Source organism: Corvus hawaiiensis, chromosome 26 (assembly GCF_020740725.1).
Source record: "Corvus hawaiiensis isolate bCorHaw1 chromosome 26, bCorHaw1.pri.cur, whole genome shotgun sequence".
Taxonomy (NCBI): domain Eukaryota; kingdom Metazoa; phylum Chordata; class Aves; order Passeriformes; family Corvidae; genus Corvus; species Corvus hawaiiensis.
Genome location: NC_063238.1, coordinates 10,386,211 through 10,410,642, shown reverse-complemented (window position 1 = coordinate 10,410,642; position 24,432 = coordinate 10,386,211). Strand labels below are relative to the sequence as shown.

The 24,432-nt window shown below is 36.2% G+C and overlaps 1 protein-coding gene across 2 annotated transcripts in view; it reads right to left on the bottom strand.

The window, feature by feature from the left end:
* PREX2 (phosphatidylinositol-3,4,5-trisphosphate dependent Rac exchange factor 2) overlaps positions 1–24,432 on the bottom strand; it is a 171,308-nt gene that overhangs the window by 58,508 nt on the left and 88,368 nt on the right. For both annotated transcript variants that reach the window (XM_048286773.1, XM_048286774.1), the window contains exons 21-31: positions 22,684–22,820; positions 19,474–19,591; positions 18,437–18,621; positions 17,394–17,555; positions 13,427–13,649; positions 12,870–13,077; positions 7,731–7,910; positions 4,903–4,997; positions 2,873–2,955; positions 2,451–2,541; positions 1,108–1,236 (exon numbers count right to left, since the gene is read on the bottom strand). In XM_048286773.1, the coding sequence (XP_048142730.1) occupies positions 1,108–1,236; positions 2,451–2,541; positions 2,873–2,955; positions 4,903–4,997; positions 7,731–7,910; positions 12,870–13,077; positions 13,427–13,649; positions 17,394–17,555; positions 18,437–18,621; positions 19,474–19,591; positions 22,684–22,820 (1,611 nt within the window). The remainder of the gene's footprint in view (positions 1–1,107; positions 1,237–2,450; positions 2,542–2,872; positions 2,956–4,902; positions 4,998–7,730; positions 7,911–12,869; positions 13,078–13,426; positions 13,650–17,393; positions 17,556–18,436; positions 18,622–19,473; positions 19,592–22,683; positions 22,821–24,432) is intronic.

The following is a 24,432-nucleotide window of genomic DNA, read 5'->3' as shown; positions in this document are numbered from 1 at the left end:
ACCGTTAAACTAATATAAGTATTCTTAGTATTGGAGAGTCAACCCACCCTGTTTGACTCCAAGAAGGAGATATTTATGTTGTTGTTTTTATACTTTTCTAACCCAGGGTCTGAAAATACGATGTATCTCAATTCAGAAATGCCAATTCAGAAAGGGAGGAGTTTGTTTGCTTTGGCTGTCTGGTTTTTGAAAGTTCATCATAATAAAACTTATCACAGAGTTCTTTCCCACTGATCTGATATTTAACAGTTTCTTTAAGGGATATCGTGGAAATTAGCCCACAAACAGAAGAAGCTAAACACACACACATGAATCATTTAAAGCTAGACCTAAGTTTTTGTTCCCACGTAGACTCCTAGTACAAGCATTTTTTTAGAAATAATCTTACTCATTATTTCTGTTTCTTTATCAAGCAGCACAGGAAATAAAGCAGAAATTACAGGCAAGATACTCTGAAGGGGAAAGGCTAGTTAACTTTCTTATGAAGAAGGGGGGAAAGCATAAAACCTCAGCTCACATTGTCACTTGGTGGTGAAGAGGAGCAGAGTACTTGGTAACTTCTATACAGTGGTGGAAGGGAGGCAGAGGAGGAGGAGTGATAGCATCAGCTGGGATGGATTAAGTGAAAACCATAGCTTTATAGCAGAAGGAGGCATAATGACTCCAGAAAAGCACAGAGAAGACCAAGATACAGAACAAAAGCCGCAGAGTCTTCATCTTTCCAGTTAAGACAGTGAAAAAAAAAATAGTTTAATTTCAATAAAAGCCTCATTTTGGTGTATCAGTCCCATGAACTTCTGTGACAAATCAGTCAAGCCCACTGGACTTCAGTAGCAACTGAAATAACCTACCACATACAACACATGGTTCCTTTGTTTTCAGTTGTCAGAAGACTATTTTCTCTGCAGCATCTAAAGCCAATAGGGTAAGCACAAGACAGCTGAGATAAACTCCACTAACCTTGTTATTAGGAGTACAAAAAAGTCCTGTAGACTACACTGTCTTCCACAGATCTTGCCTAGAAGCAGCAGGAAGCAGTTGTATCTCTCCCCTTCCCTCTGTATCATTAATGAAGTGCTTATTTATGAACATGTTGTTCTTACTAACCTTCAACAAATTTTCTGATATTCTGGGCAAGGCTCCGGACACTGCTGGGGAGGTTCCAAGGGTCTTGCTTGATGTGGAGTCGTAGCCTCTTTGGACAGTTGAGCTTTGGTTCCATCTCTTGCTGAAACTCTAAGCAGGGACAAAAATAGTATTTTTTTGCTTAAGCCTCCTAAGAAAGCCACAGTAAGACATTGTTTTTTCCTAAATGTTTTCACTGATCAAGGAACTGGCAACTTAACTCTAGTTAAAGCTACGGTGACAGGTCTAACAGTCATAAGCTCCCTACTTAAGTCTAAGGAGAGCATGAGTGTGAGAGTGTGAGGAGAGAAACGTGATTCTTTCTGAACCGGGTACATAACACAGAAAGTGCATGGCAAGTGGGACCCTGGAACTTTTACAGGCAAAATTGTTTCAATCATAAAATTAAATTTAAACTGAAATTACTCACTGAAAACAAAACAAAACAACCCAAAACAAACTAAAAAAAATCCACAAAAAAAAGGAAGGGAAATAAAAGACAAAAAAAAAAAAGAAAAAAACTCTTACATGCAAATTCATTTAGCTGGTAGTAATTCAGGCTTCATAAAACCTCTTAATTGGGATAAAAACCACCCTCTGGCCACCTAAAATCTGTATTCTTTGGAAAAGGTATGTGTAGGATCAATATATCTTGCCATTGTTATTAATAAAACATTCTGTTTCCCATTTAACTTTTTTCTTTTTTTAAACTCAGTCTACTGAAAGAAGTCCTTTCTATTTTTTATCACATATGACTACCACCAGATGCCTATATATACCCTTAGACTTAAGCAAACATACAAGTGATAGTAGAGTGTCTGAATTTACATACAGGATATTTGTTTTTAAGCAATCAGTAATACTTACATAATTATATATTTGGCATAAATATTGCTTTGACTATAAGTCACAAATTATAAATAAACTTGAAACATTATGTAACTACAAAAATAATAAAAATCTGGTATTAGTCATAAAATAGATCAGGAATGGCTTCAGTAGTTGTTACAAAATGTACTAAAACCACCTGAAATATAAAAAAACCTGCTTCTTGCTTCAAAAACCTCAGCAATACAATAGTCAATTCAGAGTTTTCAATTTAGTTGACTTTGAAATTTTTTCCTACATTATGCAATAAAATGCAAGAAGCCAGTTTTCAACTAAGAATTAAGATCTATTTAACACGAACTTCAACAATCAGTTATTGCAGAATATACCCAGATTAAGCAAAATCAGTTCTTTAACACCAGCTCAAGGAGTGGACAGCCATTTCCATGTACCCTTCAGGCTGCCTTTCCATCCTCATAGCTAGAATTAAATGCTACCTTGGAGGCCTCGTCCCGGTGTGAAGTATTTCGTCTGCTCAAAGGCCCTCATCACAGCTGGTCCTTTCAAAAGATTGACGATTGAATCGACCTGTTGGGATCGAGGTTCTGTGAGAAAGATGTTTTCTACAGCAACAATTAGAAATTCTTTCTGTAAGAAATGTGGGCTACTGACAAGGGACTTTGGATTCTTTCTTACCTAATGGCTCTAGTTAAAGTAACAAATTAGAGAACTTTGGACTAAACTTAAGGACCTGTTTAATTTGCAGTTTTGGATTATTTACAGAAAACTGAGGGAAAATGAGTAAATACATGCCATCCCAGTAAACAGTGGGAAGCAAAATTAAAAAGAAGTATTTTCTAAAGACATCTTAGCTCAAACACAGACATCAGTATCAAAGCCAAAAAAAATAATCTCATACTTGACCAAAAAGATGCTCCAAGCAGCTATGGAGCTTGTCCTGTTTATCATGGGAGATTCGAACACTTATGGGAAGCTCATCACCTGCAAAATATTTTAAAATGACAAACTGTTTAGAAGCTTCAGCATGTTTTCCAAAACCTTTGCATCTTAGCTAATCTGCTTTGCACACAGACTGATGCTTACACTGTCAGGACTATAGTAACTGCTCTCCCTACATATTTTGCATTTATTACTCATTTGATAATACAGAAATAGCTCTTAAAGAAAGGACCATATTCAAAACCCGACTGGTCATGGTTCTGGAAGACCTACTCTAGATGAGCCTGCTTGAGGAGGGGACTAGACCAGATCATCCCAAAAGGTCCCTTCAAACCTCAACCATTCTGTGACCAGAACACACAATTCTTCTCTTCTGGAGAACATACTAAACTCCAGACTAAATGGGTAAGTAGTGTAAACCCAATGCAGCAGACCACAAAGTCACCAAAATGCATTCACCGTAAAGTTTTTACAAGGACCGTACAGATAAATCACAGTCTTAATGTTCTTACTAGTTACACGGTTCTGAGATTTTAGTAATTCAGCAAAAATACAGCATCCAAATCCTGTATTTGATATGAAGCTTTCAGTAGCACATACCACATCATTTCCTAGGAAAAGTGCAAAGGAGAAGGACTCTCTTAGGTCACTGCCCAGACACTTGCTCTCTCAGACAACACCACGAACTTTCAAAAATATTGAAATACTGAGCTTAAAAATGGTTCTCCTCCTTGAGGCTGAAGTGACAAACAAGCAGTAGCCATTTGATAATTTATAATCCAAATTTATTCAAGGTTAATCTAGACTCATTTTTCTTATGTCAGTGAAACGCTTTAACAGCACTTTTCTTTCATCTATTTTTTTTAGCTCCTTTAGATGTCCCTACAACCATTATACCTCTTCACAGGATTTTAACTGCCACAGAGCACAGCGCCCAAGAGCCCTGAACTGGAGCTAGCCAGGTTAACTTTGAAACCAGGTGAAAATTAAGTCACCAGAGAGTGTGAGTTTCACTGAGCAGCAGTATTTGTCATCTAAAGCACTGTATCTGTGCTTGGCTAGCAAAGACATACTCTTTAGGCACCTCAGCTGGTACTTCAGCTTGATGCTGCACAAGAGTATATCAGCTCATTTTTATCTGACGATACAGACCCTGGGTCTCCTCTTTTATTAACAATTCACTATGTTCTTCATTGTTTACTCTGTCTTTGCTTAGCTCTATAAGAATGTATCATTTCTGGAAATGAATTCTGTCTTATTCACATTACTCTTCATTATTCACAAGGTATCTCAGATACCTTGCATAATGTCTTAATACTTTTGTGTTCCAACATAAAATATCTCTCCTGGTACAACAAGCAATAAAAGTTTGCCTTCTCTATGGTCAATCCTCACTGGTGTGTCATATTCATGCTCAGATTTTTCTTTTCCTAAATCATCCCCAAATGATAAACTCCCAGCTTAGAGCAAGTATTTTTTATTACAAGTCCCTGAGTATATGACCTCCTTCTCCATGCAGTTAAATTCCATCCCATTCCTATTAGCAGCTGCATTTACTTAAATCCAATTTGTCATGGCACAAACAAGAATGTGCTTCTATGTGGTCTCACATTCCTTCCTACAAACATACACAGCCATATCCTGCTGTCTAGCTGCTGACACAGGCTAGGAGAGCATTTCACACTCACCTAAAATGCTCCTTACCCTGTGCAACACAATGCACTGTCAAGACATGAAAGACATGGAAAGCAGTGACTCCAGGAGCTCTAATACAGTCTATTCACAGAGATAATGGATGTTGGCTGTCTTTTACAGAAGGATTCTTAAGTGCAGCACTAGCTAGGCAGAAGCAAAATTATGCACTTCTATTACTATGGAGGATGCAATTTTTAAAGCAAAAACAATAAAACTGCCAGGCAAATGAAAAGAATAAAATTGAATAAAAGGAAGAGATGACAGGTGACAGATAAATGAATTTTCTAAACATACCTGAATCCATTTCATCACTGTGAAAATAAGAACTGCACTGACTGCTACAAATGCTGGTGAAAGAGGCAATGGAGTTCCTATTGCTGTTGCAGTCACTTAAAAATAAAACACAAAATAAAAAAATAAATAAAACTATGTCCTTTAACACAGGCTCTGTAAAAAAAAGTTATGGAAATTCTTTCCCTTTTCCCATTCTAAATTTAATGATGATGTGTAATTCTTTATACACAATAAAGATCCTTGTGCTTAGGCTTTCATTTAATTTGCAATCCTGGTAGGACTCAGAAGACTGGATTCCCAAAATAGATGCTTCAATTATCTCCTTTCACCTTACCTGTGAAAAAGTATTTCCAGAATAGTAATACAGACTTTCAATGCAAAACAACCAACTTTTCTTACATGAGTGGCAGTTTTGAATCTGTGGCCTCAAATGTTTTAGCTACTTCCCATTTTCTCCTGGTCCATAGCTAATACAAACATTGAGTCTTTACAACTTGCATAACAGAGTCTTACAATGGGTTTACAAGAGATTTGATTCATTTGAGTAACACCAAAACTCAAATTACAAACTATTTTCCTTGTCAGCCAAAATAGTTCATGATCCCATCTCTTACAGCTGTTCATTTTTTTAGAGATGTATAGACATTTACATCTGTAGCTTCAGTCAAAACTTCTATGCATACGAAATTTCACCCACATTGGTCTAATAAGGAGGTTTTGGATTTAAATTTGTATTTTTTTTCTGCTCTTTTCTCTCAAAAGCGATTTGTTCTGTACAGAAAATACATGAAGAAATATACCTCCTCCTGCAACAAAACAAGAGTAAAACAGATTTTTGTACTAAAAATCCTATGAAGACCTACTCGAATTCAAAGTCTTCGGAGTTATTTAGCCATATGAAAATCATTTTGTTTCAATGCAGGAAATGCTTAAGAAATTATCCAGCAGAGGGAGTCTTAAAAACCCAAGCGAATGCAAGATAATGTAAAAGTGTACCTAAGGGATGCTTACACATAATGATATGGTCTTGTTTTATGATTTGGGTGTACCCATTCACCAAGATTAACATATCCATTCTTAAAATAACACTGCAGTTACACATGTGCTCCTTATTTGTTTTCTTTATTTGTGTAGATACAGAAGTGACTTTTCACTAATTTAGGTAGAGTGATTTTCCTGGCTAAGGTACATGTTTTGGACCTGCAGTCAACGAGGTAAGTGAATGAGTTAAACTTTTAAATGAAGCAATATGACATAATTACTATCATAACCATTAAGTAGATGAAAAGACATCAGTAACATCATGTTCCTAATAGGGGGTGAACAGTCCCAAGGAGTATTAAAAATTTCTGGCTGAATATTAAGAAATGTGTTCTAACTAACTCTATTCACTTATTAAAATCTCCAAAGGGGAGATGAAGGTTAATTAAAACTGGGTTGTGCAAAGCATGAGAAAATAAAACAAAGGAAAATGAGAAACAGATTAGATGTATTTGCTGTATCATTCTGCATTATTGTGTTGTATTGTAAAGTTTAGAAGAAGAACCTACACAAAATGAGAGCATTATTATGGCTGAAATTAGCCAAACAGTTCCAGTAATAGCCACTGCGGCATTATGAGAGCTGGAGATTTTAAGTATTGACTAATATAATTATTTAAGCAAAGAAACAAAACATTCTAGTCTCACTCCAACACTTGTCCTTAATGCAAAAGTTATATGATTATTCTGCATATGGAACCATAGGTTTTATTATTCCTACACAGCCAGAATGGACTATAAATGACTGGAATCAGAATAAAGAAAATGTTTTAACAAAGAGACGCTCATGTCCTGCGTCACACCTTCTTTCTCCATATACAAATCCTGTGCCAACTGGGAAACCTCCCAACAGGGGCAAGCACACATCAGAGGAGCAGCTCCTGAACAGTCAGTTTGGCACATCATGAACATGCAGGAAACTCTAAATGCACTTCTGGAACAAGAACTTTGCTTGTGTGTCCACCATGGTAAGAACAAGATGAACTTAATTTGTGCAGATTATCTCTGCATTTATATCTGTATAGTTCTCTTTCTACTCTGATGAAGAGTTCATATCTACCAGGCTGCAAGAATCAAATACAGCTTAGGAAAGAGATCTCATCAACACAGGGTTCTGTAGAAAAATGATGAACCTACTGAGATTCTAATTCCTGAGCACAATAATGAACTATGATACTGAACAAATAATGAACCCTCATTTTACTTGCAGCTAAAATTTAAATTTAGTTTTTATACCATATGTAGTTAACCAATTCTCTCTCAGTAAGGCAGTATAATCTATATAAGAACTATACTTGCTATAATTACTCCTTCCTTTTCAAAATTCTTCGTATTCTCATTCACAGTAAACATGATGCATTACAAATTCTAGAGGTGAGTTGATGCTACAGCATTTAGAGTGAAAGCAGGTGAGGAACATATGTTGATAAACAGTATATTTTTCTTTAGATCAGGAAGAATGGTGGCTCTATCATCTTGCTTTCCATGGTAGATGTTTGGTTTGTTGTTGGAGACATAATATGAGAAGTTATTTCTGGTTTTTATAAGACAGGTAATCTAAAGTAAAATTTTACATCTCTGGTTGTGATATCCTATGCAGGTTTGGGCAATCGATCTAATAACTAATCTGTACTCATAAGACTTTATTTTACACATCTTGAGGCTAGTCATTCCTCCATTACTAATATCAGAATCATCATATACTAACAGTCTTCATAACCACTTGATAGTCTACAAACTTCCATATTTGATTCAGTTGAAAAATAAAAATATTATTAATAAAGTTACCTGTAAGAATCCCTGTTACTGATGGTATCATGGCCAGAATCTTCTTGTTCATCACCTGTTACACTGAAACAGACTTTCTTCCCATTCCTTTCACCCTTTTCATTATCACTGTCTGCTGGTATTAAAGGCTCAGGCGTTTTACGTTCTGATTTGGGAGAATATGTTATTGAAGAAAGAAGGCTGTGAAACAAAAATAAAAGGCAAATTCATGTTTTTCGAAAGTGAGCTAGCAACAGGATAACATTTCTCATCACTATCCTCCAACTATTATTATACAGTATGTGAAGGGAATATCTTAATTCAGTCAACATCTATTTGAAACAAGGAAAGGAAGTGACACATTCTGTTGTTAAATAGTCTAACAGTGAAACCCATTAACCTTTCCAAATACTCAATCGTGTATGAAAGCAATGATTCCTACTGGAGAAGAATTACAGCACATTCTTGGACACTTGGGGTCAAACTGCATATTAACATAACTATTTTTACACATGAATCCTGTACTTCTCAGCACAAATCAAGAAAACAAACCAAAGAAACTGTATGTCTGTGAAAAGCATGTATTTTCCCAGTTACTGCTGTACAAGACATGCCAGTGTGCATCACAAAGTATTCTACTAGGGCATTTTAAAGATCTTTATTAACATCTCTGTGTACTTCCTGACATTCAAAGTGTCTACGCCATTGTCACTAGTAAAACTGATGATTAATATACAAATGTCTGTGATGAGCACAAAAGTGACATCCAGCCAAGAAGAGAGAACAGTGCAGATTGCTACTTTTAGAACATGCACAAATACTGGCAGCAAAAATTTCCTATTCTTGGGTGATTAATTCATACTGAGATGTTTTAATTTATTTTCAAGATCAGAACAGAAATAATGGGCAATTGTCCTTTAATTCCTATTGCTCAAACAGTCCATTAAAATCACATTTTCAAATTAGGATTTGGATTTCAAAAGCAGCATTTTTCTTGCAAAAACTACCTGCTAATTACCTGAAATCAGGATCCTGAGACTGAACTAAGCTTTTTTTCCCCCCTTAAACTAGTTAGATATAGTAGCAGGGTTTATTGAAGGAGCTGTCAGAATGATCAACTGGCAAACTTTCTACCAAGTACATGGTAGGATTCAAACAAGTTAGATCTTCTTGTTACACAAAATTCTTACTACTGAAGGGAATAGACAGATTTATCCCATGTATAGTTAAAGATACTGATCTGAACTGCAACTAGAATATAGAAAAATTATACTAAAGGTATAATTTCACTGGAATTTAAACCCACCCATCCACTAGACTGACATCTTTTAGACTACATGATGCCTTAGCACTTCTTATCAGTAGGAAATCACAACTGAGTTCTTTCCAATCATTTAAGTCACTGGTAAGCATGATTCCATGAGCACAGGAAGAGATAGGGCCCATATTTTACATTAGTGTTCAGTGTTGATCTCGAGCTACAGCATATGTGGTTTTGAACTTGTCCTAAAATAAATGTGTTATGGAAGTGGAAACCTTAGGAAATCAGTTCTTCATACCTGTAAAACTTATTTTCTGAATAAAAAGTATGTAAGGGGTTCAAAAAAGGATTAGACAAATTCATGGCAGATCATTCTAACAATGCTCTTAAACCAAAATGTCCATTCCAAGACCACCGTGTAGCTCTGGCTGGTGAAAGATAAGGACAAGGATTAAATCTACATTTTTGGTTGTTCTTGTGTTCCCGCTATTATCCACTTAAAAATAAAAATGGGAGGTTCATTGTAGTAACTTCTTGGGGATTTTGTTGTTGCAAGAAAATGATCAAGAGTAAGAAACAAGCATAATGAACTGCAATTTCAGCTCCTGAAAATATCTTCCCCTGAGCAATTATTTGTCAAGACACAGACAGACTATTATATCCTCTTCTTTTATGTGACTGTTTACTCACTGCTGCCAAGAGCTCAGTAAAAGACTGATTAAGGTAGCTGGATCTTTTCCTAAGGGGGCTTTTCCATTTCTCTCAGCAGGCAGGCTCTTTTTCTAAGGAAAATTTTTTTGCTGAATTACCATGAACGAAAGATGGAACTTTGGATTACCAAGTTCTGGAGCTGGTAGTTACTGAGGTCACTGACGTGCTCTTAAAAACTCAGACCAGGGAGTTTAAAATACACAACTCAAAACCTGGATGCATCCCCTCCCTAATAATCATGCTTAAATATTCTTTGGTTTTTTCTTCTTAAACACAACACATGCACAATACATCTTCTCTGGAGATGGACCTACCCCCAAACAAAATTACCTTACATGTCTAGCTCTCAAAGGAGAAACACAAGTGAATACAAACCAACAGAGAGAGAGTCTCTATGAAGAATATTTCCATGAAACAGGGAAATTTAAATCTCAAAAAATCCTGTGGAATTACTCTTATGTGCAACCCAAGTCAACACAACCGTAACATGGTTGACTAGCATGTTGACTAACATGCTATGGTTAGTCAAAGAATTAAAAATGATAGTCACAAGCAGTAACAAAAATTCTTCTGCAGCCTCTGAGCTGCTCTGCCTTTTCCGCACTCCACAGAGGCTTGAAAAAAGTTCAAGCTTCTTGTATGCTCCCAACAGACATCTTTCCAAAAAACAGCAGGGATCATGGGAGAAACACTGAGTGCGTGAGAACCAAGAACACAGCAGAATCACAGTATAGAAAACAACTTGACAAAGGACTTATTTCTGTGTAACACCTTCCAGCAACACGGGGTATCTGCAGCACCACTAAAGAACTACTGAGATACTGTTAAACTATTTGAATGTGTATACAGTGGAGCCTTGAGAGGCTGTGGGAAGGGGATACATGTTCTCTGTGTATTTCTCTCCATCAGTACTATATCACTTATCCAACCAAACCTTATCAGCAAACCATCCCATAAGGTCTTATGCAGTCAATGCTAGGAGAACAAAATCTTCTCTGAAATGTTCCCTTGCCACAATCCATAGGCTCTCACAGACCTGCTCTTCAGATGAAACACTTATTTTTCAATTCACTAACAGAGAGCAGAGGTTGAGCAGATAACACTGCCCCAGGATGATGTGAGCTGAGAGACCAATACTGACTTCAACAGATAGCAGAGACCTCTAGTAACATGAATGAGGAAGTTTTTCAACAGTAGTTATAAAGGATACCAAGAGTCGTTCAGTAGTCCAATTTTTCTGTCATACAATATCAACGTAAATCAAAAATTGTGATACCGTGTTCATTTAAAATTATCTGTCCTGAGAATACCACAATAATGAGGATTGCTTATGATAATAAACAATTCAGTAAAAAAAGACATCAATTTTACTGTAACTATGTCACAACAGAAACAGAACTACTGTCTTTATAAAAAAATCAGAAGTATGTTCAAACATTTTCTCCCATCTTAAGGGACTACAGAAATTTCAAATTAAAGCACATCTGTTGCATTATCTATCGTGTCACTCTATCTTTTGTTTCTTACATTCTAAATCTCAAGAGTTAATTAGTACCTGTAACTATGTTCTAATATACCACATACTTCTGAACTGCTCGCTCTTCCCAGTTCAGCATTTTTAAGTAGGTCTCTTGGTTATCCCTGTTTCCTCTCTAGAACTGCTTTCCTCTACAGTAATTACTCACTGGCAGTCCACTCAATGTCCACGAAGAATAAAGCATGAAAAGTCTCAGTCTTACAAACAGCCAAAGGTAAAATTTGCTAAATACGTCTGTGTACCTTATACAAGACCTGCTACAAGGTCAGTGTAAAGAAAATTTAGGAATGAAACAAGTGAACCCTTGTGTTTACTGTCACAACTGCATGACTCTTAAAATGAATATATGTATAAATATATATATATTGCTGTACACACAATTTATCTGGGTGTGTGTATTTATATATACATTTATACAAAAGAAAGGCTCAGAATTTCCGGTGCTTTTGTATCACAGGCTCAAGGGAGTGGAAAGGAAAGGTGTGGCATACTGGCAAATGGAACTTCTTGAAATATTGACTAAAATTCCATATATAATTTTCTGACTTCCATGAGGAGGAGTGACAACACAGGTTTTACAGACAGTTGCTTTTAAGTGCACCCAAGCACTGAAATGATAATGAATTTAATTAATTGACTTCAGCATGGTAATTAGCAGAACTGTGTAAAGGCACAGAAAACAACAGCTTCTTAAAAATACTGAGTCAACTCTTGCTTTCATTTCCACTGCAGTATGTGATACATTACGATTACTTATTACTACATAACCACTACAATTACTATGAGAACAGTAAAAAAAAAGGAATTCCATTCTTAAGTACCCATGAAAGGACAAATCACACTACAATTTTCAAGATAACAGGAGAAACAATGATACACCACTTCTCCAAACTGGAGATCATGACAGATTGTATTTTAAACTCAAAAAATTTTACCATTTTGATTTCCAAAATTAATTTCTGACATTTGTATTATATATGGGATCTTTCAAAACTGAAATACTCCTTACCCTTCTTCATCCTTATCCCAAGACAGCAAGGATGCTAGTAGTCAACCCACCAACTTTGCAAATGAAAAAACAAGGTATAAATCTTTATCCTGAATTAGGACTCTGATGAGACTCTTGAGTCTCCCACATTCAAGACAAATGTTCTAATCACTCAAGGGTGGCTCCCCCTAAATCCATAGCTCTTCCTTAAGGTCAATTCAGTTTTGAAAAATGTCTAACAAACTAATGCTCTCCCAATAGGTGAATAATGCCTTACCCAAAAATTCATCTGTGGAACTATTCAGCAATACCTGAAGAGTTCAACAAAAGCCATTTTTATACCTCTGCCCTTTGTTTCCATTCTTAGTGAAATTGTAGGTGACATTGTGTGCCTCATATTTTCCTCACTTCAAATTAATTAACTTTGCCACATTCTAAAGAAAAACTACAAACTGGAAAAAAACTACAAACTGTGGGGGAGAATGTCAGGCATGCTGGGAAAAAGATCAAAATACAACATTACCTGCACTTAAATTCTTTACCTTATTTCAATTCTATCTGAAGCCAGCATTGATTCTTATGCTACACAAAAGCATTGCCCAGATTTATCATTATCTTAAATGGAAAAATTAAAGGCAAGTCCAGATGGTAACATTTACTTACTCATCTATTTGGCAGACACATGTTTCCACCTCTTTCAGTGCAGCTTGCAATTTGAACAGCAATTTTTGATAGACGTCTTGTGTTTCTAAATCTTCTTCTTTTAAGAGGTACCTCAGACCATGGCCCTCTTGCTGGCCAAGAGACTGTCCTGAAGGGGCAGCCATTGTAGTAATGGTATGTTGGACATAAATCATGGGATTCAGTTTACCTAGGAATAATCCAAAGGGATTACATCATTATCTTTTTTTCAACATATATTTTGAAGTTAGTAAAATACCTAACAGACATTGAAATATTTTTCTGTTTAAAAATTCATGTTCTTATTTAATTTTGCATTTTATTTGCATTTCAAAGTCAAGCTATTTAGGAAAAAGTTATTGTGAAATTATGACTACCCCTTATTATGCTTTAAAATAAGCCTAAGAAGCAAAAGTAGGGTGATTTAAGAAAGGCTTGTTCTTAATTTTAATATTTGGGCCATAAACCTAAACCTATTACCTTTTAAGACTCTATACCAGAAGCACTAGAAGTACCTCTTTCAAGCTCAATTGACTTACCTTGATCAGTGTTTTTATTTTCCTTTTCATGGGAAGAATGTTTTCTGCTGTCTAGCTGTACACCAAAGGCACTACCCAGGGAAGTTGAGGTCTTCGGGTAAGACACTTCCATCACATTGATATGGCAATTGGTTGGACAGAAATCACTGCTGTGAAGTGGTGAGATCTTTGACTTAGCTTGTTTGAAGGTAGGCCAAGCTCTGTTTTTTAATACTCTTGAAAACTAGAAGTGAGAAAGAAAACCACATTTTGATTAGCAGCTCTTCTTGTGTCCGTGTTTAGCTGACAATACTTGTCTACCGAACTAGAAAACAAAAGCTTAAAATATTTCAGTTATCCTTGACTTAAGGAGTCTTGACCTCTTAATTTCCATCTTTCTCTAAAAGGGAAAGAAAAATATTTTTCATTTTACATTTTTAAGGGGTCATTTTTTGAAGTAAATGATTTTTTAAGAAGTAACTAGCTTTGTAACAGAGAGATAGAATTCGTTTCCCATGGAACATAATAAAAAATTAAGTGTCTTTCTGGGGAGCAAGTCTCAAACTGCTTTATGATCATGTGCTGTACTGCTCATGACATTTATAAACACCTCAAGATGTTTTCAAGTCAGTATTTTCCAAAAATTCACAAAATTTTTGTCTGAAGCTATAATAAAGACAAATCAGAAAGTATGAATTCTGGATTTCATATTCAAGGAGGAGGAAGTCCTCTTTAATTACATCCTATCCTCCTGCATTAGGAGAAGCATTGCCAGGAGGTTGAGGGAGGTGATCCTGTTCCTCTCCTCAGCAGCGGTGAGGCCTCACCTGCAGTACTGGGTCCAAGTCTGGGCTTCACAGAAATAGACATGGGCATATTGGAGAGAGCCCAGTGAAGGTGAGCCCACTGAGATGATGAAGGGACTGGAGCATCTCTCCTGTGAGGAAAGGCTGAAAGAGCTGGGACCCTTCAGCCTGGAGAAGAGAAAGCTCAGGGGAAAACAGGTCAATGTGTATGAATACCTGAAGGAACGGTGCAAAGAGGACAGAGCCAGGCTGTTTTCAGTGGTGCCCAATACCAGGAGCAGAGGCAATGGGCCCAGACTTAAATACAGGAGTTTCCTCTAAACATCAGGAAACACTTTTGCACTGTGAGGGTGACTGAGCACTGGCACAAGTTGTGCAGAGAGGTTCAGGGAAGAGAGGTCAGATCTCTCTCCTCAAAGATGGTCCTGGGCAACCATCTCCAGGTGGCCCGGATTAAGCAGGATTGGCTGGACAAGCCCTGCAGAGGTCCATTCCAACCTCAAATATTTTTCTATTTTGAGTGGCATTAGGAAGCTGATAAACACTAGTACATAAAAACTGCAAACACCGCATTTTACAGACTTTCCTACACCACCACCTCTTTCTTCTCCCCCCTACATATCAGCTCAGCAATGAGGAATATTTTTTATGGTCTAATTTTAATATAGTGCTTAGCCACATTTCCCTCACTCCAACATCTGAAATTTTGTGCAGTCTTGAATAGACTTAGAGTTATTTGGTTTTTAAGATGAGAAGATGTCAACCCAAAATGGTGAAGACTAACTGGACACTCAGAAACTACATCTACTTCAGAATAATAAAAGTCATGCGATCAAGCTCTTCCAATGGAAGTCACAAGCTGGATTTTTGTCAATATGTGTCATTTCCAGTGCAGTTTGTTGTTAGGGAAGAGTTTTTTCTGGCAAGATGTAATCAGTGTTTTAATCATAGTATCTCTCCAGTCAAAATATTACACAGACCTACTTCAGCTACGAACCACAGCTCATGCATAAGAATATTTTCAGAGTTAACTTGCAAACTTTCTTCCCTAATAAATGTCAGTAAAAATTCAAATCAATTCAAAATCAACACTTCAGTTGAATTAAGACACATCCCTTCTGCAAAGTAAGATGTTTCTGTGCCGGGATTTAAATTTCTGTTTATTTTGGGGTCATATTACTTCAGCTAGATGAACACTTGTTGGGTTAATTACATTTAAATCATTAGATCACAACAAGATCTGGAGGGTTACAAGAAACCCAATTATGGAATTGTTCAAAGGCTGAAGAATGTACAAATGGTTAAGAAGGGCATTAAGGACATTCAACGATGAAAATGTTTCTGCAGACAGTACATATTTCACATCTCAATCTCCCACACATCCGGCTCCAGAGAGACCAAATGCTGGCTATGATTTAATCAGGTCATAAGTCAGGACCAAAATTCTTCTCATATATCTGTTGAGAAACATCTGGAACTCATGGCACTGGAATCGAAGTCTATTAGGAGCAAAATGTTCTGATAATAATAATAGTAGGAACTGCAGAAATCTACAAGGCTTATATTTATAGAATTCGAACTTTCACAGTGAAACCAGGAGCCAAGCTGGGCTCAGGCACTCCAAAAGTCTCCTGTAACTATGGTTACCTTTACCTTGCCAAGAAAATGACACATCTATTCCTGAAATCCACTGCATTACTAATTGTCATTAAAAGCTGTAACTGTGAAACTACTGATTTTTGAGCAGATGAGATTTAAAGAGCAGTCTGTATCAGCAATATCTGCTTCTAGACAGTGTAAGAACAATGAAAACTTCCCTGAGGCTGTTTGTTTCACATCCAGCAAACGCAACAAAATTTGATTTACTGTCTTGGCCTCCTCCGTAGAGACTGTATATCATAGTCAAAATTTTCAGCCACAGAAAATGTATAAATCACCTGCAGGTTACTCAAACTGTAACTATTAGTATGAAAACCATTGACTTTTGTTTTTAAAAAGGGTATTTTGAATTTTAATCAAATGGGAAACATGGAGGTTTGTAATTCTGCAAACAATGGAGAGATCAGATGTTTGCTAATGCAGCATCAGGATTCTTTTGATGCCTACATTGATGCAACTCAGTTTATTACATTTCTTTTTGGAGCGCATCCTGAAAAGTCTGACAAGCTGCTTTTTGGCCTTCATCCTACCAAAGCTACAGGTATTCCTAGCAGTTCTCCCTACAATTCCTTTGAAAACCAAAAAAATTATCCACTCTTTTGAATGCAGCTTCTAGAAATATGTAAAGCTCCTGCACTCAACTTGCTATTCCTTTCCTTTTTTTTTTTCTTTTCAATTATTCATGCATTAACTCTCAGAACAGACCAGTTTGTAAATGCCACAACTCAGATCCCCAAAAGAGGTAAGACAGGGCAGACCCACTTTTTTTGAGCCATTTTGAGTCTACATCAAAGTAATTCACCCCCCCACAATTAAGTTCCATGAGAGAGGAACTAGGAGTCTGGATGAGAAAAAGAGTTTGCATTAAAAAAATGGCAAATGGTTGATTCATTTACGCCCTGCTTGGTTGAACAACTATAGCGAAATGCACTGACAGCAGCTAGAGGTCATAGTCTGGGGTATTTATTCATTCACATATCATTAATTTAGATCTCAAGCATATGAAAGTCAGCACCTTCTCCATTTTTCCATGCTATTATGTTTTATTAACCCAAGTGAAGCTAATAATTTACAGAAATGTTACTATTAACAGTTATGCTAGACCCTAAAAGATGAATAAAAGGGTTACAATTTGGTATTTAAGTAGTGCACTAGAAAGAAAAAAAACAATTCTGTTGTTATTGCTTCATTTTTGGTTAACATCTGCAAATTCACTAGAGTATTGGTTTTTAAAGCATTTACAAGAATGATGGCCCTTTTGCAGAAATATGCAGTTGATTGTGTCTATAACTGAACACAGCAAACAAGGAAGGATACAAACTACCCAATGTCTAAAAAAGGGATAATAAAGAGAATGGTTTGAAAACAATTGATGCAATTACTCAATTAAGGCATTTACAGCTGAACTTTCAGACACATTTTTGTCATTGCCATAGACACTGAAGTTATTCAAACTGTACAACATTCCCCTGTTGTTCCCTTAAAAGACAAATATAATCAAGCTTAGGACATGCAGGTCATACCTTTTTGTAACTAGAGATTCTTCTGTAGATATGCTCAATTTTCTCGCTGCAAATGGCACTGAATTTACTTTGAAGTTCAGCGGGGATCACGTCATTTAAGGAATTGAGGCTGTTGCAATTCTGCACAAAATGTTCATCGCTTTTTGCCAGTGCTTCAAGAATCTAAGATAATAAAAACACGAGAAGTAGTTATGAAATTAAGTTGACTAAAATTTCCTCTTACTAATCATCTCTTAAAACTAAAGCTGAAAAGCCTGATAACATTACAGGCAATGGTGCACAACAACAACGAATGAAATGTGGGCTGTAAAGAGGTTTTCTTAAATCTATTCCCTGCTAAGTTATACCCTAAGTATTTTTGCTTGGCTTCTCATGACATTGTCTGATAATGGATTTACTACTAATTTCCTACTAATGTAACCACTATTGCTCCTCTAAAATACATTATCTGCTGTATTTACTTGATGAGCACATATTATGCAAAGCTGCTGAATTAATTCGTTCATTACTTCTAGAAAACCTCTGGTTTGGCAGAATACTAACACACTGAAAAAGCATAAAAGAAAAGTTCATGTTATCCTCTTGTATATTCTGCACAAAAAGGCCAGGAAATAGGGCACAGAATAAGCTGTACTGCCTAGCAAAAACTGAAGCCTTGCCACGATGGTGAGAGAAAACTAAGTAAAAGGCATGTTGAAGAGATGAGGGTAGTACATAGCCTTTTTAGACATTTCAGTCAATCTTTGACTTTCTTTCGAGTTTTATTTGGCAATTAAGAAATAAGGGAGAGGGGCAGGAGGAATGGAAAACTTTGCAGATCGTTTAACGTTTTTTTTAAATTTAAAGGCTCAATTTATAATGACAACATAACTCATTTTGCTTCCTGAGTCCACAATCATCCTCCAAAACATCCAAGAGATAAAGGCAATCGATTATAAGGTATCAAACGAAAGACATAGAATCATAAGACTTTTAAAAAGACACATGTTGCTCCATTGGTATTAAACACAATAAGCATTAACATACAAAAAAATGCTTCATACCTTTGCAGTCAAACTGAAAAATCCCTTTGGTTCAACCATTTTTTCCAAGACATGGCACTTAATTCCAGCTGTGCTGTCATACTCATAAACCACGCCATACTCCAGGTGAACATTGTCAACAGTCAAACTCACATGATCTTTCTTCCCATCAATTATTGCCATAGTGTTAAATTTGTCAATTACCTCTAGAATAAATAAAGTAACACAAATCATTTGACAAGTCCTGGTCATTAAATGAACTAAAAATGACATAGGCAAACATTCTAGAAACAGGTATGTTCTAATCATTCTATTTAAAACCATTCATTAAAAAACCTGGCTGAACAATTTAAAAATCAGAACACCAGTAGATTTATAGATGCTAAAATACTGGACTGCAAAACAGACAGCCTCTTTCTTTACAAACAGTTATTGAAGGGGGCTAATTCCATTTAATTTACAATCCAGAGACATTAAGAAAGACCCAAAAATGGGAAAACAGAATTTCTAAATAAAGTAGAAGAAGATGACTATGAAAACTATCAACATTCAGAAATGAAACCACAATATCTGCATTTATGAAGAGAACATAAATACAGTTCATATGTTAACTCTCTTTAATTACAAGATGCATATGAATGCAATTTTATCTAAATGTTAATTGACTGAAAATAATTAAGGATATGAAGGTATGAAGGATAGCTGTTTTGTTATTTCCCATGCAGTAATGACTAATGTATCTAGTCTGTCATAAATTATTTCTAGTGGTGAAAATAAATCAGGTAATGCCTAGGATTATGTTTCTTACAAATGAAAATGAACAGATTTTCCCCAAAGTGTTCACAGAAGTATTTTCTCTAAATGGGAAAGATAGTAATTTTCAAAGAATAGCATGTTAAATTTATATATTCAGAATACATAAGAAAGCAAATCCTTATGTAAAACACATCTTATGATCTGCTCAAAATTTCCTCTCTGCAAACAAACCCACTGCCTACATTTACCTTGCGTTGTAATAACATTCTCAGCAACAACAAAATCAAACAATCATCACATACCTTCCACTTTACAGTCAAAGGCATCGCCTCCTTCATCTCCAGAGGGTTTGGTGTTTGTTTTCTGAAGATCTTCCTGTGCACTTTCAATGCTGTTGTAAACCCACTGTATAGAATCTTGCTAGAAAAACAACAAAAAATAGACAGCTAGAAAAAGCTTTGCAAGTGCAACTGATAGCAACTATTTCACTATTTTTAAGGTCTAAGTTAAAAAAAAAAGAAAATTACAGAGAATTTTGGCATTGTATAAAACCATCTGAAGAATTTTGGCAAGTTATTTTTTATTTCATCATATATTGTCATGAGACAGAATGAAGTCTGTGACAGCATGACATCCATCAGTTTCATGTCTCTGTCAAAAATAATTTAGGACATTTCAAATCAAATTGAAGATTGAAAATTATTTTTCCCCAAGAAATCATGGGGAAAAAAAAAAGAACCTATTTTTTCTTTGCTAAATCTGCTGTGCATCCACAAATCTGGTGGCAAATGTTGTGGAATATCAACCAAAGACAGAGAATGTCCAGCTAACCTATCACCCAGGTGTCACTGGCACAAAGAACCACACTACAGCCTTCATGACTTGTATTTGTCTTTACTACACTTATTTTACTAGTGTAGTAATAAATGGTTTTTATTTTTTCCCAGAGATTAGAGCCCCCCTGCACTACCCCCCCACCCCCCAAAAGAAAAGAATCACAGGCTCCAAAAATCCACCATCTTCTGTGGCTGAGTGACACACAAGGACAGGAATTGTGACTTGCATGGGTCATACAACCTTTAAAGAAGCCATGTATATGTCTTATATCTTGTTCTATCCAGTCTGTAACTCAGCCACATGTCCATCAGACCCTTGTGGAAGGCCCTGTCAAGCATGGCATCTCCAGACTACTCTTTGTCCCTTACACTTCAAAACAAGCTCGACAGTCAGCTAATCACAGCTACAGCAGAATGATTATGACAAATCTGAATTCAAAAAGAAGTTCATGGAAGAATTCAAAGTTAAGCAAGAATAACAAACATTTAGGCTGAATGTTAAAATCTTCATGCCAAGAGCAAAATACATCCGGTTATCCTCTGCTAAAATACAACATTCGGCTTCTCTCTTTATCCCATCGATACGGTTTCTCTAGGTTTCACAGATTCATCTATGCCTTGCTTTTCACTCAGTGGCATGAAATATTTTAATAAGCTTAACTTTCAGAGCTCTGTGTTGATTGCTGGAAGACACCTGTGCAGAAGCTGATCAACAGGAATGCTTCTGAAATCCACGCTTCTTTGCAGGTTCACCTCAAAGCTTGATGCTGAGTTACGGATTCTTACAGGCTTGCTTGGCAGCATGAAGACTGCCATGCCAATCTCTAATAGGAAATACTAACTACTTAAACAGAAGACCCTTCTCCAAAAGTTAACAACCAATCTAATGCAATATGACTTGGAGCAATGTTCTTCAAAATCATTACAGGAGAACAAACTAAGCATAAATCTGTCACATCATGATTAGTATCACTGCAAAGAAATTGTAATTCCAAGAAGTAAAATCTGGTTTCAATTTTCTTTATTCAGACAAGACAGAAGATAAACATTATCCAGCAGAAGTTATACAGTAATTCACTGAAAGAATCTGAAATGAAGCTTCATGCTCCAGGCGACTAGGAAGATTCCTTACCGTGAGAAATAGAAGATAGAAGAAACAGAAAAAGATTCCCTTTCAATTATGCAATTGGCAACCACAGGAGAGACTACAATATTCCTGGTAATTAAATGATAGGCTAATGCACTGTACTTACAAAATAGGAGAAATCCATAGTCATTTTCCAAATAATAAAAAAAACCCCAACCAAATTTCTTAATAGGAAATTAAATTTTAGCTGTTTTGGCATCAGTGGGAATACTACCATTTACTTCAGTCTAGACAATTCTCCCATAGTTTTTGATAACACTGCATCCTAAATGACATTTTTCTTGTCACTCTGGGGAATTTCAGTTATCTGTGATTTGCTGAATTATGATCAGTTACTTTTTAAAATTGAAATAAATACTATGTGTAGGAAAAAACTTCAAGTTATTATACAAGTGGATTGAAAAACCTGAAGTCATTCTTCATGTCAAAGCATTCTCACCAGCCAGCATTAATCAACCCTTTTTGGATGTCACTTATATCCATAGGAAGTCTACAGTTACACACAGAGAGAACAAAACTGCTATAAAGAATTTAATTTATCTTTTATTCTAGCCAGTTTTGCTACTAGTGCACAAGATGGTCTCTCTTTACTAGAGTGCATCTTCCTTTACAGAATAGGTGAGCTTGATCTTGATATACCATGTAATAATTTCAATTCTGTATTATCATCACTTAAACACAAACATCCCGAGAAAATTTTCATAAAGGCTGTATTTATATGACACAGTTCTAACCATATAATTCTTATAACTATGCAGTAGGTGTGGGAGAAGGATTTAAGTCTTGATTTTAATTGGATTTTTCTCCTCAGTAAACACGTACTTGAAGAGTTTGTGAGGTTAATTAATGATATTGGTTCACAGTTTATGAAAAATTTGCAGGGAATTGGAAGATTACGTTATAGAATCCAGATTGGTTTGTTTTTCTTCCTTAAATTTGTGTCTTGGAAGCCTGAGATTTTTGCCTCAACGAATATGAAAAAGATAACAAAATTTGCATGCATTAAAAAAAATGAAAATTTGAGTCCTTGAATCTATGCTTATTCTGAAGATTGGAATGCAATGGGAACTCAGACTTTCTGGATGGAATATATGCACTCTGCTCTCTGTGTACTGAAGCGTAACAAAATTCTGGAAGAAGATCCGTTTTATGCATTTCATTCCCCTGCTGCTGAGCAGGCAGCAAGCTGTGTGATTCCCTCTCCATCAAGATGAGAATATACCTCATAATGCTTTCTGCATAGGACTGCAGAAATGTTTGACATAACCCTTTAAAAAGACCGTATAAAAATTATCTCTGGTACTTATTTCAGTGCAGAAATTAAGCAGATCTTTAATATCACCAATATATTGAGCAATCTTCAGCTTTTATATTTCAGTTGGCTTCCCTTCAGTTTTATTCACCCCTCCTTTCCTCCCATCCCACTCAAACACAACAGATATGTACCCAGAGATAAACACCACACTGTTTACTTTGACCAAAAAGAGAAAGCTAGAAGAAAGTGTGCAAGGGCACCAAATGAGACATACCTGCATTGGCCGCCTGTACTTTCTGCAGGCTGTGACATGAGCAATAACACTTGCATGAGTCTCCTTGCTGACATTAATTCCATTCACTTTGATTATGCACTGGCCAGGGTGGAGACCTGCCGCAGCTGCCACTGTTCCTATCAATAAAAACCCACATGGTCAGCAGACTTTTTTTTCTAAACATCTCGTTTCAAGCTTACAGTCCAAAAAACCTTTTTTTTTTTTTAATCAGAACCTGGTCTGACTGATCCTTACATACTTCCCCTGACCACAGAGTACTTCTGTGGACCAGCTGGATGCCAAGAAAATTGAGTTCGCCAGCAGAAGAGACCAGACAACTTTCTAAAGGCAAAACAACAAACATTTACTAGCAATATGAAAATGTAGAAAATTCACCTCAAAGGAAAGGACTTTAAAAGGATAAAATGGCTCTAGCTTGAAAGTCGCTAATTACAACTTAGTCTACTTTTATATGACCCAAGTTATGAGTTTCTTGTTTAATTCAGGTGTTTCAATTTTACATACAAAACAGAAGCTTTCTGGCAATACATAAAGAAGTATAAAAGCATACTAGAGTATCATGTTAAACATGAAGTGAAATATCTCAATTCCAAAGACATTTCCAAAGATCTTTTGCTTATCTTCATATTCTCTACCAACACAATTACAGAAGAGGACCTTACAGCTTTAAATCAAAATACTCAAAGATAAATAAGTAGAATATCTCAAATTAAATTATCAGAGGGTGAGACAGGGGGATACATGCAAGATGACACTTAAAAAACCCATTCTCTTTAAGCAATATAAAATATTTTGTTCAGCAACTTATTTTCACAATGGAATAACCACCTTAGGAAAATCTAGTGACTGAATAGGCACTACAGAAATAGCAGTTGTCTCCAGGTCCTTTCAGTGTGATTCAAACTCACTCCTGAAAGACAGTCTGCTGGAGTATGACCTTAATTCCAGCTACCTGAACATTCGCCTCCTTACATCTCTCTTGATACTGCCACAGAGGTGCCAAGGAAGTAAAAATCTATTGCCTAGAGACTGCCAGACCGGAGTGCAGAAGCTAGGGGCTATGAAAGAAAAGGCTAGACTGAATTTGCAGGGCTGAAAAATAGAAAAGCTTGTCACGACTTCATGACTTGTCAGTTGAGCATATTTGACAAGGAAATAACTTACAGAATATACGAGCTTCCCTCATTTTAAGAATTATCACTATTAGATTAAAGCTGCATTTAAAATCTAATATAAAGTCATCAGAAATTACACTATTACCAGCTATCGCAATCTCCCTTCCCCCCAAAAAGACTTTAAAATAAACATATAAGTAGATCTTATCAAATATCTCTCTCAAGAAAAAAAACCCCAAATCTCTCTTCAGAAAACCCCAAGGTCCCAATTCAGCAAAGTATGTAAGCATATGCTTAAAATCTGCCAGGTTTAGCAAACCACACAAGCAAGCACTTGCATATTGTTGAGGCTAATTGGAATAAAGTATGTGCTTAATGAATAATGATAGGCAGTTGCATTGAGATCCAGGTGCAGAAATAATTATCACATCAGCTATTAAGTCTGTAGTTTATTAGTCTTTCTTTTGAAAATCTAATTTCTGGCACCAGAGTCTAGGAAAAAAGTCATCAAGCTCTGTTCAAATCTGGCTGCTCTGCAGATCAGTTCACTTTTAATTCCTCAGTTACAAAGGCAGGAGCAGGGGAAGAGACACAACTGTCCCACAGTAGCTGA